This window comes from Vidua chalybeata, chromosome 15 (genome assembly GCF_026979565.1).
Source record: "Vidua chalybeata isolate OUT-0048 chromosome 15, bVidCha1 merged haplotype, whole genome shotgun sequence".
NCBI lineage: Eukaryota > Metazoa > Chordata > Aves > Passeriformes > Viduidae > Vidua > Vidua chalybeata.
In genome coordinates, this window is record NC_071544.1 from 9,345,631 (window position 1) to 9,362,901 (window position 17,271).

At 39.6% G+C, this 17,271-nt stretch overlaps 1 protein-coding gene across 4 annotated transcripts in view; it reads right to left on the bottom strand.

The window, feature by feature from the left end:
- Positions 1–1,331: 1,331 nt before the first annotated feature.
- The window catches only part of LOC128795701 (core histone macro-H2A.1), a 42,829-nt gene continuing 26,889 nt past the window's right edge, over positions 1,332–17,271 (bottom strand). For 2 of the 4 annotated variants that reach the window (XM_053956694.1, XM_053956693.1), the window contains exons 6-9: positions 13,107–13,197; positions 9,348–9,437; positions 6,083–6,257; positions 1,332–2,061 (exon numbers count right to left, since the gene is read on the bottom strand). In XM_053956694.1, the coding sequence (XP_053812669.1) occupies positions 1,896–2,061; positions 6,083–6,257; positions 9,348–9,437; positions 13,107–13,197 (522 nt within the window). In that variant the 3' untranslated portion in view covers positions 1,332–1,895. Of the gene's footprint in view, positions 2,062–6,082; positions 6,258–9,347; positions 9,438–13,106; positions 13,198–14,679; positions 14,780–17,271 lie in introns of all 4 variants that reach the window. The other 2 variants (XM_053956692.1, XM_053956690.1) reach the window with 1 other exon arrangement.

Below are 17,271 nucleotides of genomic sequence, written 5' to 3' on the forward strand. Positions count from 1 at the left end.
ATTGGATAAACACTTCAGTTGACATTAAAACCTTCAGAGTTTAAAATAGTGAGATTTAATACAGTATAGTAAATGCTACACTGCAAACAGATCAGGATTCTGTTATCTGAATGCTCAGTGTGATATGTGTCCTCCTGTGTAAAAAATCCCCTCCTGTACTGAAAAAAATCAAGGCCCATTTCACTCTGAGTTAGCTGCTCATGAGAGTTTTTTGATATTTTTCAATTCTTTTAGTGACATCTAGTGAAACTTGGGGAAAGTGCAAGTTCAGTTGAACTCCAAGGATCGATCCCGCTGCAGTAGCAGATGCTTCACAATTAAATGCCCAAAGTACCGCACCTTATTTCATTTACTGTCCCTGAAGTTGCTGTCTAAGAAATGTACAAAAGGCATTTTGGCCATTAAAAATTTTAAAGTTTGAGCTCATATTCTGTCAAACACTTTATGCATTTGAAGCACAAAAATAATTCGCTCTTTGATCCTGTTAACTTTGGGTATATATTTAGAATAACTTTTATTTTATTTTATATTTTAAATTTTGCCTTCTGTTATTGGTGCCACACTTGAAGGCTCTAAGTATTTCAACTTCTACAAAAAAGACCCCAAACTTTTGCAGGAGTTCAAGCTACACATTTTCAATATTTGGTATTCCTGAACTTACTGAAAAGTCAGATTGGGTCTGCTTGTTGCTCTGGGCCAATCCAGACTGGATGTAAAATACTCTTTCATCAGCAAATGAAGTTTTCAACAGAGATGGAAAACGTATGCCTCCTACCTAGAAATCAGCTCAAAACTTCAAAGGAAGAGCTGCCTCCCCCTCAGAGCAGCATCCACATGCAGTAGCTTTTAACAGTGTAACTTCTTTTTCTCAAAGTACAAACCCAAGTGGCTTCCATAAAGTCTATGTTGGTATGGATTTCAGCTGTGCAAACGACAGGGCCACCACTACAAACAGGGCTCATAAATATTTGGAAAAAATACAAAGTAGCTTCAAACAGGCCAGTATTAGATGACTGGAAGGAGTTCAAAAAATCTTAGGCCTTGCTTGATCTAAAAGGCTTCAACCTCCCAAACTGAATAGGCAATTAGGGCACATTCTGAACAAGAGGGTCTGAAGCAAAAACTGGGAAGGGTGAACACTCTGGAAAAGTCCCAGCTGTGAGTGTCACTGAGCACACTCACATGCAGCCAGCACAGGGAAGATGCCCAGCATATCCAAACAAGCTTCCAGGTCACTGATTCTGATCTGCTCTCATCCCTCTCAGAGCTAACTTTTCAGAACTTAAAAAATAAAGGCTTAAAGGAAAAATCAATCCAAGTACACCAAGAGCAACAGTTCAAACATTTTACTAAATCAATTCACACAGTTTCAAAATTGTAAATATAATTAAGGACAACAGGGTTTCTGTATTTTTTTTTCTTCCAGAATCATTAAGACAATAAACAAACACAAATTAGGTTTATAGCATCTGTTCTTTTAAAAAATGAAAGGAACGCCACTTGATGTATTGATAAAGCACCACAACACAGTTACAAAATAGGGTTGGCTTATTTCTTTCACAAGTAAAAGACTACATACTCCTAACAGTTTCCTGCTTCAATCCATACTTCATTAAAATAAAACTATAAAATCTTCTAGATTACACTAACTTCAGACAATGCCTGGTATAACAGTGCATTAACAGCAGTAATGCCAACTATCAGTGCCAACATAAAACAGTTTAGAGAGGAAAAACAAAACAAACAAAAAATTCAAAAACAAAACAACAAAACCCCCACGTTTATTTCTGTAGATGAGCAAAATTTAAAATAAGGGATGCTCTGCCTCACAATGATTTAAGGATTTGAGGATGCTGATGGGTGGAAGAGGGGGCTGGTACTGTAGCTTTCTAGGCTTAGTTGGCATCTAGTTTGGCCATTTCCTGCACGTATATCCCTATACTCTCGCTGTCGAAGAGCACGAAGTACACCGTCTTGATTGAAGAGGACATTGTAGACACAAAATAGCTGGAGATGGCTTTCAGGATCAGCTGAGCAGCTGTTTGTTTTGGGAAGCCATTTCTAGAAGGAGAGAGGAAAAAAAAAAGAAAATCAAGACCTGCTGAACCAACTTTTGATGGTTTAATCTCCCAGGGAAGGCTCCAGCTTTTCTCAAACACCTCACGGCAAATAAAGCTGCAAAGCCAGTGTTTACAGTGTGAATTAGAAGCTTGTTGATTTAGGTGAACTTAAAATGCTCAAACAGAAGGAAAGCATTCCTAAAATATGAATACAGAGTCTACACACACTGTTGGGTTGAACCTCATGATACCTGATGGGTCAATTATTCTCATTTAACAGGTAAGTAAACCAAGAGCCTGCTGTGTTCTGGAAAGCAGTGTTTGTGTTGGAGCTGCAAAATTAAACCTGTCCTGAAAGCAAAGCAACTGTTAAAGAAAAGTAAAAAGGGACAGAGAACTTGATATAGAATATTAAACATGAAAAGACCCAAACTACAATATGGTCTTACCACTACTAATGGTAACTAAGCACAGGATTTTACAGGACCTAACCTGACAACCTTTCTTATAAAATTCCTCACATTTTTATCTAGTAATTCTTGTCTGAAAGATTCATCTATTCTTAAAACAAGTCAAGCACAAGTAGAATGGTCTGAACAAAGCTATGACCTGAACTTTATGATCTGAATTTTAAAGATCATGGCAAACACCTGGTAACTGCTTGGAACGTGGCCTGAACTTTGTTGCTGTGTTACTCCTGAAGTACTGCTACTCACCCAGACCATGGTTTTACCCTGCCAAATTCTGAGCCCTCCCCCAGCCTCAGTGATGTGTCCATAGTCAGTCTGAAGGTGATGGAACATGACCACTCTCTTAGGAGTAGCACCCAAAAAGAACCTGAAAGAGCCTGTTGAACATCACCTGGTTCCTTGACGTGCACTTACAGATACCTGGTAGTTAATACTTCCTATTATAAAGAATGTACTATTAATACTACAAATAATTTACAGATTACACAGATGGATGAGTTTCTCAGCATTTCCTGAGCAGTTCAAGGAAGCTGGGCTAAATCCACCTCTGGCACTAACAGGAGAACATTTCTCAGCATTTCTTGCTCACTGAAGCACCACACTGGTAATAAAATGCTGTTGTAATCTCCCTATTATTTTGTGCTGCAACACACCAAATGTAAGGGCAATTGCCTGTGTCATGGCCCACTTGCTGCATATTGCCTTATCAAAAAACATTCTCAGAGAGCAATTCTATGTCAGTTCTGCCTGTAATGTGATATTATATGTGTTGTCTTGAAGATAATGTTTGTGGTATTTCAAAAATGATGGCATGAAATAGCTTACACTATTTTTTCTTTTTTGAAAATGCCTGATTTTTTCTTCTATTGAAGAAGAAAAAAAAAAAAAAGGAAAACGCATTATTCCAAAGCGAAATGAGCTGGTCAGGGATAATCAGCTGTGTGAGAAGTCAGGGATAATCAACTGAGAGCAGTTTAGACACAGAAGCTGCTTAGGAGCCAGCAGCTTCCACACCTGGGCACTTGCAGGTTACTTATGAGTGCTGCATCCTGGCATACAGCGAAGAGATCTTGCAGGAACTTTGCTCTGAACTGACATGCAGGGCAGCATCAAACCAGGGGCATTCACTGTTTCTGAACTGTTCTCAGGGGCCTCTGAAGTCACACAGCTTCCAAGTGTTCACACTTGTTGGTCACACCAGGGCACATGAAAGAAGAGTGGCCTGGTGAAAGGAAGGCACAGTGCCAGGCTAGCTGGTAACAATCCATTGCTCAGGACACCTCTCCCAAAACAAGAGAGAGCAGAAAAATCAGAAGAAAGGTGCTGGCCTGATGGCCATGTGTGGGCTGCAAGAAACAGAAGCCTGATGCATTGATCTATGGGTCTGAGTTAAATTCTTGTGAAAAGGCAGTTTGGGACTTTAGCCAAACCAGTGTCAATTCAGATCAAAGTCAGAGCCTCAGAATGAAATCTCTTCACAGAGGATGAGTTCATGTTCAATCCCTAACTCTCCTTTCCCTTTTCTCCTGCTGGCCCTACCAGACTGAACTCCAGGCTACCTCTGAATAGAACCCAAGTTGTGCTTTCCATAAGTTGGCTGTAGCTGAGCATCTGGCCCAATGAATGCTACAAGTATGCTATTTTATTTCCCCTCGTGATTTATTTGAACTGCCCTCATGTAATCCCATTCCTCAACTATAAAAGAGAATGAAACTGTTTATGTGGGTTTATTGGGTGATGTCTGCTTGACAGATGCCTGTACTAGAACAGCTGCATACATGTGGTGTCTTTGGCATTTGTTATCTTTTAAAGCTTTACTTTTTTCTTTTTTTAATGCTTTTGACTTCATAAAACAAGTAGAGAGTATTGTCAGAATATATTATGTTCTCTCCAAAATTAACTTACGCTTGAGTATATCTAATTAAGGGGAAAAAAAAGGAAAAATACATAACCTCATATATTACTCAAGGCCTTTTGATTCCTCTCCATCTTTTAAAAGCACCACTTCAACTGGCTCAAGTAAGAATGACATGTATATGCCAAGTGGAGGACTTGCCCCAGATCCTGCCTGTCAGTAACCAAATTTCAGAACAGAATATGACTCCTGAGGATTGTTCAACGCTTCATCATCTTCCAGTACCAGTCACCTACTTCACAGCAAGGGCTGGGAATGGTTCTTTGCTGGGAGCTATCCAGAAAAGACAGGGCTGTGTGGAAGATACTTTTACACGGTCCCACTTTTACATAACCAATTCCACAGACACTCTGCACTCTCACATTATTCCGTGGAGGAACAGAGTTTCTCCCAGAGAGTGATTCAGAGCTTCTCTTTGTACTGACCAGCCTGTGACCCTGACAGCTAATCCAATAAGTTAGTATGAACCCCCTGCTTTATTTCTCTACTGTTCTGCAAAGTTTGCTCAAGTTATCTCGTTAAAATGACACCTACGCAAATTAACCTTGGCTGGAGATTTCTATGATGCAAGTCGCTTAAATTTAGCATCCTAATGAAACTTTTAATTCTTGTCATTCATCCAAAACCTCAAACACTGTTTTCTACCTTAGCCCACAGAATATGCAAGAATTAATCTAGTGTTGCAACACAGCACAATGGGAAGAATATTCTTGTTGTACACCGGCTAACTTCTTTCATGGCAAAGTCAAGAGGGTCAGTTGTTCAGGGTTAAGAGACACAACTGTGTAATTCAGCCTAGATTTGGCCCTTGGTCTTTCTGCTGACCCATCAGTAAGGGCCAGGTGTTCCCAACCTCCCTCTGCACCCCAAACCCAGAAGCCTCGGACTAAAGGTGCAGTCAGTCTGGAACGGAACTCTTAAGAACATGATCTGACTTTCAAAGGCACTGAGCACACTGTACAGAGCCAGAGGACCTGAACTTTAGACTGAAGCTTTCAAAGACCTTGGCAAGAGTTTTTAAGGTGGTTTTTTTTTTTTTGTTTGTTTGGTTTTTTTTTTTTTTTTTGTTTTGGTTTTTTTTTTGTTTTTTTTTAATGAACTAGTCCCATGATATAAACTCTATGGAATTTTGGATGAAAGCTTCAAGTGACTCTGCAAATCCTGAAAATCAAGGCACTTTAGGTTTGCTGCTTAAACAAACACTAAGCCATGTCTTCTGACCACTGTAAGACAGGTAAGTTTCATTAGGCACTAAAATCAGGCAAAAGAGACCCCTTTTCTTCATGTTCTTTTCCACATCTCCAATTTATATGAATTAATTGATTATCTGAAAGAAGTCTTTTAACAGTCTCTTGAAAGTTCATTTTATGCTCTTTATCCCATTTGCATGCTTTAAGATTTGCAGGGATCACTGTGAGATCTGCCAACACTAAAGTAGTACTCAGGAAAACACTGCAGGCTCCAAGCACTGCCTGAACAAACCTAGAGGAAACTCTTCTTTCAGGGAACTGATTCAAACAAGGAAATAAAGAGCCAGCATTGTAGCAATGTGCTTTGTACATGGGAAGGAACTGGAAACACCAATGGCACTTAGAGAATGTGACCTATTTGGCATCGGGTTTGCCTGACAACCTTACCTGCCACTGCCAATGGAAGGAAACGCGATTGATTTCAGCTTCTTCTCGTCAGCCAGAGCCAGGCAGTTCTTCACTGTCTTCTCCAGCAGCTCCTCGCATTTGTCTGAGCCCCAGCCTGGGCTATTACAGTGGATCACAAATTTTGCAGGCAGTCCATGGCCAGCACTGACAACAGCTAGGAGGAATTGAAAATGAAACATAATTACCTTCCTCTCTTTAGGATTAAAGGAGTGTACATGTGATTAAAATAGCAAACAATCAACAGACATTACCTTAGCCCCTGAGAATGTTTTAGATTACAAATCACACAGCCTTAAAATATAACATGATTACAGAGACTTTGTGTTTTCCATTTTCAGCTGCATTCTGCTGTGATAATTTATAAATCATAGCTAGGATCAAGCTTATTTGAGAGAGAGCAAGAATTCATGGCTAGCATCAAAGGAAGCACATTTATACTTAGGATTGGGTAAGGAGAAGGGCAGTATCTGTTAGAACCCAAACACAAACAAGGGATGATCTTGCTTTGGTTGGGTTTACTGCAGAGATACAGTAAATACCAGGATGCTGGACAGGCACAAGGAGTTACAACTCTGATGACCTTCATCTACTCCTGGTAAATGTACAGAGTGTTCAGCTGGCTTCTGATCATACACCAGCCCAAACTGGAGCAGCTCAGAGCTACTAGTGCTCTGCAAACCCCAAAGGAAGGATGGAAAAGAGGTAAATTAAGATTCTGGCTTTATTTCCAGCTTTGTCTCTGAATAACTATAATGAAGACATTTTGTGTGATTTCAAGACTTTGGGCCTGGCCTTGTTTTAACTTTTCTGCGTATGGGTCATCCAAGATCACTTGAACAATGCTGGGTTTAGTTTCTCTCTTTCATCACATTCTTGACAGAGGGGTATAGAGGATGCATTTACAGATTTGCAGGGTTTGATTCACATTGTTTGTGCAACAACAGGCCAGGCCTTGTATGTACAAAGAAATGAAAAAGAATTTTTACCATGCTAATCCTCTCTTATCACCACAATATTACCATGGACATGTGGGGACTAAGAAGATGCAGCAACCCTGCCTACAAACTGCTGACAGGCAGGGATTCTCCAGATGAGAGGCCTCCTTCTCTGCAGGAGAACACGTTCTGGGTTCACCACTTCCCATCACAGAGCAACAACAGACTGTGCTCTGCCTGCCAGAAGCCAGGGTGAGAGGATCTCTGTCATTTCCAAACTCCCTGTGCTGTGGCTGCAAATAAAAAGTTGTAACTTTGGTTCATTTAAAGAAAAAAAAAAAAAAGGCGGGGGGAAGCAAGCCACCCTAATTACAAGCTGAGGGAAGAAAAACATCTATCTGAAATCTCACAAGAACATACAGTGAGCCTTCACAGAAAGTCAGCCCCTAAAATAACCCACAAAAGCGTTGGTATAAAATGGTAACTTATGTCTTCACAAAACCATAATAAAAATACCAACAAGTTTTTTAAAAAATTAAAAAATCAGTCTATAGCAGCAGAGGTGCTTATAGAAATCCTCTATTCCATTCTGGAATGTGTATGAGGCATTTTGCTATTTAAGTATAGTAGAGGTAACTCTTGGCACATGATCAGCACATATGGATACTATCTTGTGGCTGCTGCAGGAAAGAGAAAATAGACTTTGTCATATGGATCCTGACCAGGGTTAAGCAGAACATTTTGAAGGACAATGGAAGCATGAGCATTTATGTTGTTATGGGTTTGCAGAGTCCCAACATGTTGAATATCCTCAGTGTTAGGCAATGTTAATTTGTCATAATGTGCAACTAAAATGTTGGCAGATTCAGAATACATAATAAATCCAAGAAGAAACTATTAAAAGCAGCTGACATATCTCTAGTCAGATGTGAAATGTGGCTATCATCCTCACCCTGAAAGAATAAAATACTGTATTGATACACATGACCAATTTTAATATTTCTCAGGGAGTGTTTTCCAGGGTAGTCATTAATTAACTCATTAAGATTCTAATGAGGACAACTGTTCATTACCAAGAGCAGCTGTCCTTTACTTCAAATGCAAGTGCACTGAAATGGGAAGTAAGAAAATATAAAGCCAACTATGGACTTATTCTGTGCTAGTCACGTTCCAGGTAAGCATTCTGCTTATGGGTAAATTAAAGGGATGCCCATAGAATTGAGAAATCTGAACCCTGGGTATATGTAGAATTGAAAAATGGATGTATTAGTTCTGCTCTAGAGTCCTCCAACAAGTCCCTAACAGCCAGTTTATCCAAGTGCAGTGCAGAGATGCCCTGGAGTAAGACTGCCAAGCAACCCCCAGATCTGAGAGATGCACTAACAGCTGAGAAAAAGAAACTTTTCTTTTCAGCTTGCCACCTATTTGGAGCAGTTTAGTCTGGGCTTGGTAAGCAATCATGTACAGAAGTTAGTAAAAAGAAAAAAGTGAGTAATTGATTCTGCATATTTTTGCAGAACAAAAATTCCAAGAAAAACTTATTAGAATTTTTAAAAAGCAAGGGAGAAACCCCCAAAGTATTAAGCTCCAGAAGTAAACAGTTGTAATTTTTCCTGTCAGAGCTGAATTCTTACATCTCCCCTTCGGCTGTAGTTAGGATTCGTTTACAAAACTGTGCACACTGTATTTATTTTTATAGCATAAACACAGATGGCAGAATCAGCCTTCTATATGAACAACATGGATCAGCAATTTCACAGATGGTGTAAAATTATATATTGCCATTATCAAACTTTATTACTCACATAGTAGATTTTTCTCTGAGATTACATAAATTTTGATAACTAGGCATCAAAAAGTCATAAGCTTTTATAGTGATGATTTTGGCACTGATTAAACTAAGTACCCAAGCAGATGCTGAACTTTAGGCACATGCTTAAGTTCAGTGAAAGTCAGCGGCATTTCAGCAAAGCAGATGTTTAACTTAGAGTTGGACTCAAAAATAAGCATCTCATTAATTGCTTTTCTGAACTGTGCCCTTAATGATCAACACTGAGTGTGCATGCACGTACCTGTGAACAGCCTGGCTTTACTGTACCACTACAGCACTGCCCATTTCCCAGGTGCTTAGGTAAAGGTTACTTAAGATGCAGTGAGTGCAGTTTAACTGTGGAGAATACAAACACACAGCCCTTGGGAGCTGCCTGCAGACAGCAGAGCCCCAGCACTGCTGCAGGGGGAGCTGGGCTGTGGAAGCCAAGCCCTGCTCCCATGGGGCTCTGGGTGGGGGTCCCGAAGCGCAGCCTCACCTCCGGCTATGTCCAACGGCCCGTTCTTTTTGCGGAGCTCAATGACGGCTTCCACAAACTCCTTGCCACCTTTCTTTTCCAAAGTGCTCCCTGAACAGAGAATTGTTAGTTTACTCCTCTGATCTCAGCAGACATATGACTCATCATTCGCTTTTGTTACATCACTCTAGAATTTTCTGCCCAAATATTTTTTGGGGACTGCAAAGTAAGATCTAAACCTTTTGGGACTTGAGAATTATCTAGTTATTAAAAACAACAACAACAACAACAGAAAGAACAAAAAGACAACCCTAACAACCCAAAAAGCTCACACTGGTATCCCTTGCTAACATTCTCAGACTTGAATTTACTGTCAAAAAACATCTGACATGACATCCCTACCTCCCTTCCTTCTCATGAGCATCTCTTAGGGTGAAAAGTTCCAGAAGAATGTGCTAGCTCAACAGTGGTTGAAGGTTCATAATTCCTTCCCCTAGGATTAATTTCCCCTCTTCTCTTACAAATTGTTTTAAAGAGCCATTTGCCACAATAAGAATTTGAAACTCACCTGATCTTGGTCCCTGACCCCAACAGGTGGCCCCAGGAATGAAACAGTCTCGTGAGTGCAGCGGGCTGCTTTACTTGGTAACTGCCCAGCTTGTTGAGCCACCTTTAACCAAGAGGAAGAGCCTCAGAAATAAGGAGAATCTCTAAGGAACACATTCCTCCAATGAACTTCTCTAACTACAACTAAGGAGCTGGACAAAATTATTCTGGGAGGAGAAGAGCTGTGCAGTGTGTCAGGGCAACCAAAAGGTATGCTGTTTACAAAGGCAGTCCATCACTAAATGGTTTAGATCTTATTTTGCAGCTCTAGTTTTAAATATTAATGGAAGAAAAAACAGCCCAAGAAAGCATTTTCCTAACTACATAAGCATCCCACATAATTTTACATATTAATTATAAAGATAGATAAATAAAAAGCAGTGATATCATAAAGGCTCTGATTTGAGATATTGCTTTGAAAACTGATTTCCAAAAGTTCAGAACTAGGATCTTTAAAGATCTAGACATTTATTTGGTGACATCCCTTACTTCCACTGATGAAGAAAGAAAACAATGCAATTTCTGATGGAAGTGCACATACTATATGCTCCAGGAAGCAGAGTCCCTCCTCCAAGATTCCGGTTACTAAATCAGGTTATATAACTCTAGGAACTAAGAAGACTGCAAGATGCTTTTGTTTTGTTTTATAAATTTCTTCCAAATGGAAAAGTTGAAAACAATGCATTTGTTTTCCATTCAAAAACTGACTATGTGACCCTGAGTCTATTTTGTTTGTGGGAGTTTATTGCTTTTGGGGTACAAAAGCTGAGGACAATTACAAAAGCTGTGCCTTTTCTTTGGCTTTTTCATAACCAGCTCACAACAGGGTTTGCCAAAAACTGGATTGCAAGGTCAGAATGTGTAGGTCAGAGTGTAATTTGCTGTTTGTGCTCATTTAAGCTTTTAAATATAAATACTTCAGTCAAACTCCTAAGGATTTCCTGAAACTTAAAGTTGCCTATCCCAATGCAACTGAGTGGGAGGATCACCTTACAAATCTCCTAGAAAAGACAGTAGTGGCTTTATTTGTAGGAGCAAGGTGTCTCAGGAGAGTGCTGGGAAAGGAGATGCAGAGCAGCACTGAGGTGCTTGGAAGCACTCTACCCTTCCAAGGCAGTGAGTAAAGCACAACACCCTGTGCCCTTTGCTGAGCCCATCCAGCAGATGTAGCTGACTCCAGGGTCTTATAAAATCACTCTGAGAAGGGATGGGGAGGGAATGAAATAGCCTTCCAATTTAGTTATATTCTTGTTGTATATATTTCCATATAATTCCAATTTATATTTATATATATGCCAGTTATATTCCTCATGAGTCCATGGACTCTGATCAGTCCTAAAACCCATGACATTCATAATCCTTAATTTCTCTTGTTTCAAGGGGAAACATAATTAAGCCTTGTGCAGAACCTAGGAACAGCAAAGTTCTATTAAGTAGGTCATTTCTTTGCCATTGCAGAGCTGTTGTACATTTAATGGAATTTAGCCTAGTTTGGTTTAATTCAATCCAGAAGGATCAGCTTCCCTTCTACTGGGAATTAATTTATAATTAAAAGAAATGAACAACCATGTCAGTTTATTCCACTGAGCTCTCTTCATGCAGATCTGGTACAAAGAAGAGAAAAAGTAGTATTTGGTATGAATGAGTGAAATATTCTGCATTTAGTCCTCAATTATGCTCTTCTTCTGATTAATAGTGAGGGTTTATATTGAAATCATACTTGACATTTGTGTTGTAAATTAGCTTAATCTGTCAAAGGACAGACTGTATTTAACAATTTTCCACTACACTAGCAAGTTTCTTGATGGAAGTCTTGCTTCACAGCTTCAAGGTTAGTTGCTTATTTGCTCACAAGCATAAATATGTGTCACTCCCATGAGAATAAGATCATTATCTCATGCTTTCCAAGCAGGCATTGGTATCAGTGTTGAAAACAGCGTTAGCAGAAATTTAGGCTCTAGAATTCTCAGGATAAGCCCCCAGTACATTTAAATTGTTAGGGAAAAAACCAACAAAAAATTAAAAAAAAATTTAGATGGGTAGAAGTTAATCATTGGAAGCTAAGCATTTGTGCACTTCTATTCTTTCTTACAGCAGTCAGAGGCAACAGGAACCTACACTAAGGAACGAGCAGTCCAACTTCAAGAGACAATTTTCTTTGCACAGAATCAAAGCATTTCTTTAGGTACAGGCTACTATGACACTGCATATTATTTAGCCAGCAAAATCACAGTGCTTCTGCCCCAACAGGCCAACCAGAGCTACATTTCTCTGCTTGTTACTCAGAATGCAGCCCTTTCAGAAAAAACAGGTGTTGCAGGACATGTGTCCCTCCAAGTCAGTACTGAAAACAAGGCCTCAGGCATGGGGGGAGCCTATTCTCACAGCGATGGTGAGGTCAAGATGAGATGCAGAACAGAGGCTGGGATGAGCTGACTTGTTCTTAAGCACTGCCAGCAACTTCTACATTTGGCCCAAGTTCTGCCTTCTCAAATTACCAAGACAGTTCAATCAAAGTACTCCTATCCTTTTATAAAATCCTTCAAAATTCTGTGTATGAGAGGGTTAAGAGAAGGGCTAGGAGAAGAGTTATTCAAGGGACAGTTAAGATGGCTGAATTAAGAGGTCTGTCCTGTTTCCTGTCATGCCTTCTCTCATCAGGTGACTGATGTGTGTGCAGCGCTAGCCTGGGCTTGTGGGTGTGAGGACCATGGAGCAGGTCATTGGTCCGTAAGAATAATCTTAAGAGTTTGGAAAATACGAACAGGTTAGATCCAGCCCGTGAATCCAGATATGAACATCTGAAACTTGGCATGGAGAGGGTGCACTGGAACTGGTTAAAATCTAAAGATCAAGACTCAAGCCACATTCAAACCAGGCACTTGGCAAACCAACAATGTCGTAATTCATTTTCCTTGGTCACGTGCCTGCATTAACGCACTGTTCCTGCACTTCAATTTTGGTGGTGTACTCCGTGGTTACTTCTGAAAGGCTGATTTGGCAACAAAAACCAAAAATGCCCACTAGGTTTGTAATTGTTCAGTTCTTGTTATGATCAGTCGGGACTGCTGGAAGTGAGAAATGAATGCAAATCTGCATAGCTACAACAAGCTGGTGGCTGCTGATCGACCATGCACACACAAACGAACTCCGCAGCACTGAACTTGCCATTACCTACTTCACCACCGGTGTAGAAGTCAGAGTTTGTCGGGTGAACGACAGCATCACTGTCGATCGTGGCAATGTCAGCCTGTACAACTTGCAACTACAACAGGTAAACAGATGTATATCAACCACGTTGGACAGAGACCCAGCACAGGCTCTACATTTACACATGTACCAACGTCCATATTTTCCTACCTTTACATCTCCAAACCTTGCGCCAAAGGAGTATGCTGAGTTGTGTGTGCAGGTGTGTGTAGAGAAAGGGGTGTAGGGAGCAGGAGGAGGAATATTGAGTATGACATGATCAAATAAATGTTAAAATGACAAGTCAGAGCAATCACATGAGATCATTTCCAAAGTTTTAAAATCAGCTAATGCCCCATTTCACTTTGCAGAAACCTAGAACAACCAGTTCCCCACAGAGCATGACATTAAAATATGGAATCTGTTTAAAAAAGAGAAATTCAGGATCATCAAGACAAACAAAATAATTAGTTTCTCCATTTTGTCAGCACTAATAAGCTGACAGACACTTATTTTCGTATGTAAAGCCATTCATCATTTTGTTTCTAAAAATGCCAGTTTCCTTCATATATAGGAAATTATGTATGTGCAGCCAGGGTTGTACAGAATTTGCTTTTAAAAATAAAATAATTGTTTGTATAATTTAAAAGTAAGGCATATCTTTTAATTATGTGCTGGAATGGCTAAGACATTTGCAGAAATGTATGTATTTCTAAGAAAGGCTGATATAAAAATTAGCCTTCTTAGACCTTTTTTTCTTGTGAAGCTACTTCTCTACATTCCCATAGGAAATGTAGCAGTATTAGAATTATGGGCTGTATTCCATTAAGGAAGTTTCAAAAAAAAGGCAGCAGCACGTCTACTCAAATAAGAAGGACATGCAGTACCTAATGCATGAAAGGCAAATTTTGTGTTGCTGAAGAATAAACTTCTATTAAAGAAGGATTTTTTGATTTCTTATCAATCTGAAACAAGAGAAAAGCTTCAAAAGTGATCTTCCACCCATGACAGTTTACTCTTGGTATAATATCAGTATTTGTTTCCAGCTGAATGAAAAAGTGACAGGGAGGAATTGAAACATAATGGAAACAAATTATTCACTGAATTAAACATCAAATCAAGGTATGGAAGATTTGGGGACAGCTAATTATGTAATAGGCCCTTTCCAAAAATTTTAGGCCTACTCTAAGTATCGAAATAAAACCCCTGAGATTGCAGGTAGAATGGAGAAACTGCTTATTTTGAGAAAAACCTGACAAAGAAGTATTTTAGTCCTCAAAGTATCCAAATAAGAAACCCCCCAAAAGAGCTAACAGTCACATATGATCATTATGGAAAAGAATTTAAAATTTTTGAACTGAAATCAGCTTGAAGACTAGAAATAGCTGCAAGTGTTCAGAATTGGTCAAAAAGTGTTTTGAATATAGTTCTTCAAAAAAGCAGGACCTGCAAGATTTGAATTTCTGCTCCAATTAAAGGTATGAAGCCCTAGAGAGTAAATTCTGGGTTCCATAATTTCCATGTGACCGTTAGTTGTGTCAACCCATGCCCCATTTACCTAGGTCATCTTTAAGGTCAATGTCAGCATTGGTAGGATTGATAATGGCCTCCACCTCGAAGCCGGCTAAATTACTGATTTCACTGTGAATAAGGTTCAGCTGAAAAGAAAAGCATGAGGTGGGAAATAACAGGACAGCTGGGATATCACAGAGAAGCTGCAGAAAAGTGAGCTTTGCAACACAGATGGAGATAGCATCACTGCAAACAAATATGCAAAATAAAAGGCAGGTCATAAAGGGATATTAGCCCAAAAAAATTCAAACACAAGACTCAAACATGGTTCATACTGGGAGAACATGAATGTACCAACTAGTAAGCTCTGTTTTGGTTTTACACTGATCACTATTTGGGATTCTTATTATTACCCAGTATCTAAAGAGGGCTTACAAGAAGTCTGGATAGGGACTTTTCATGAGGGCATGGAGTGACAGGACAAAGGGAATGGCCTTAAAATGAAGGAGGGGAGGTTAAGATTAGATGTTGGGAATAAATTCTCCCCTGTGAGGGTGGTCAGGCCCTGGCACAGGGTGCCCAGAGCAGCTGTGGCTGCCCCATCCCTGGAAGTGTTCAAGGCCAGGTTGGACAGGGCTTGGAGCAACATGGTCTGGTGGAAGGTGTCCCTGCCCACGGCAGGGGGTTGGATTCCCTTCCAAACTATTCTGTGATTCTAATTTTGCCATTAAATGAGAGTATTTGTTTCTTCCCCAAGTATAGAGATGAAGGACACCCTAAGCATCCTTTAAGCATCAATTACAGGGATGTACTGGGACTATTTTGCACTGAAACAGGATCAAAGCTGCTGCTGCTCCTTCTTTAAGCCAGCAAACATGAGCCTATCTCTGAGAAAGCAGACACTTGTCTCCAGCAATTCCTCCATCCCAACACGGGGACGAGGTTTTTTTTCTTTCCTTATCAGTGGTCACCATGTTCTGTATTGCAGCACTTAAGTCCTCATTACAGTTCTGCAGCCTGTGGGAATGTCTGGTGAGGTACCGTAAGCAGGCACATGATATTACGTGCTTATTGCTACTAGTTTTTATTTTGTTTGCTTTACTTCCTCTTGTCCCTTATGAAAGCAGAGATTTTTAAATGCACCCATTAATGCTCATTTACTCCTCTAAGTAACCCCATATATTTCAAGCATGTCTTTCAATTTCTTTCTTGTTATAAATCAGGAGGATTTCTCCTGAAATCACAGGAAGATTTCTCCTCTCTCCTGAGGCACACAGGGAACTGCAGAAGGCAGCACAGAGACCTAGAGACTGACCTCACATCTGCACTATGAGTTCTTAAGAGACAGTTTGGGGGTCTCCTCATAGGATATGACCCACAACACAAAACCAACTCTACAACTTGATGCAACCTAGTGGGAATGCTAAACTTGGGAAAGGTCAAAACTGCAGGTATGGGAAGCTCCTAACCAGGGTTTGACACTGCTTCATAGCTTCTGTTAGAAGTCTGATTTCACGGGAACCATGTTTATTACTGACAAAACTTTAAATACTTCCAAAGTGCAAAAGATTTTCCAGACTTTTGCATATGGTGAAATACATTAGCTACAGCATAACCAATGCCTGAGTTTACAATATGTATTTTAAATTATTTTTCCGGTAGCTGTTTGGGTGATACGGAAAGCAACCAGGAAGGAGAAAGCTCTCATTCATTTATGCAATTCCTGCAACCAACTGCAGTTAGGCCAGGCTTTCTTTTTAATCCAAAGCCCTCAGCCTACAAAGCATAACATTCATCTTCAGGCATGGCACTTTATATCATCCATATCAGAATTTTATCTCTTGTTTGTTGTAGCCCATGTTCTTAAACTTAACTCTTCAAATAATTTCTTTGTATATGTTAATTTATTAACAGGAAATACGAGCCAGTCCATGAAACCCATACAAGTGACTGGGACTTTTAAGGCGGCCATCATCCCTATATTTAAATTTTCTGAAAAAATATTTCCACTTCATTCATTTGATTCTATGAATTGACCTTCTTTCTCTTTTTAAAAGCCTGCAATTTCATGTAATTTGCATATGTTGCTTGAGTAAACTATGTTACCTCAAACTAGGGTGATTTTGACTAAAAATGAGTGTAATTCAGCCCTGTTTTAAGTACGTGTCTGTTCAGGAATTTGTAATAAAATCTAAGAAAGCTTCCTTTCCAAATAGCTTGGAATCCTTTAATACTTCACACGTGGTTAGTTATTCATACTGGAGTTTGAGTCTTGAGTTTGACTACAAGCAACTGCTGTTTAAAAAACCAGTCAAATCAAACCAAAATGTTAAAAAAACTTAATGGATTTTAAAATTAAAAAAAAACAACAGCAAAACACATGCACACACCACGACTGTTTTGTGGAGATTATAGTATGTTCCTAAACATATGTTGCTCATTCTGTAAGTGGGTTTTTGATTCCTAATTCTGTGCTCTACAAGTTTTTGCCCCAGATCTATCAGCTGCAGACTGTTTTTGTTTTGGACCTTAAATCTATCCCTGAGCCTATTCATATATGGGACATACATAACAGCCAGCTGGTAATTAAAGTTTAAATTTAGCAACAAGAAGAAAATGCTTAAAAAGCTGCCCATGA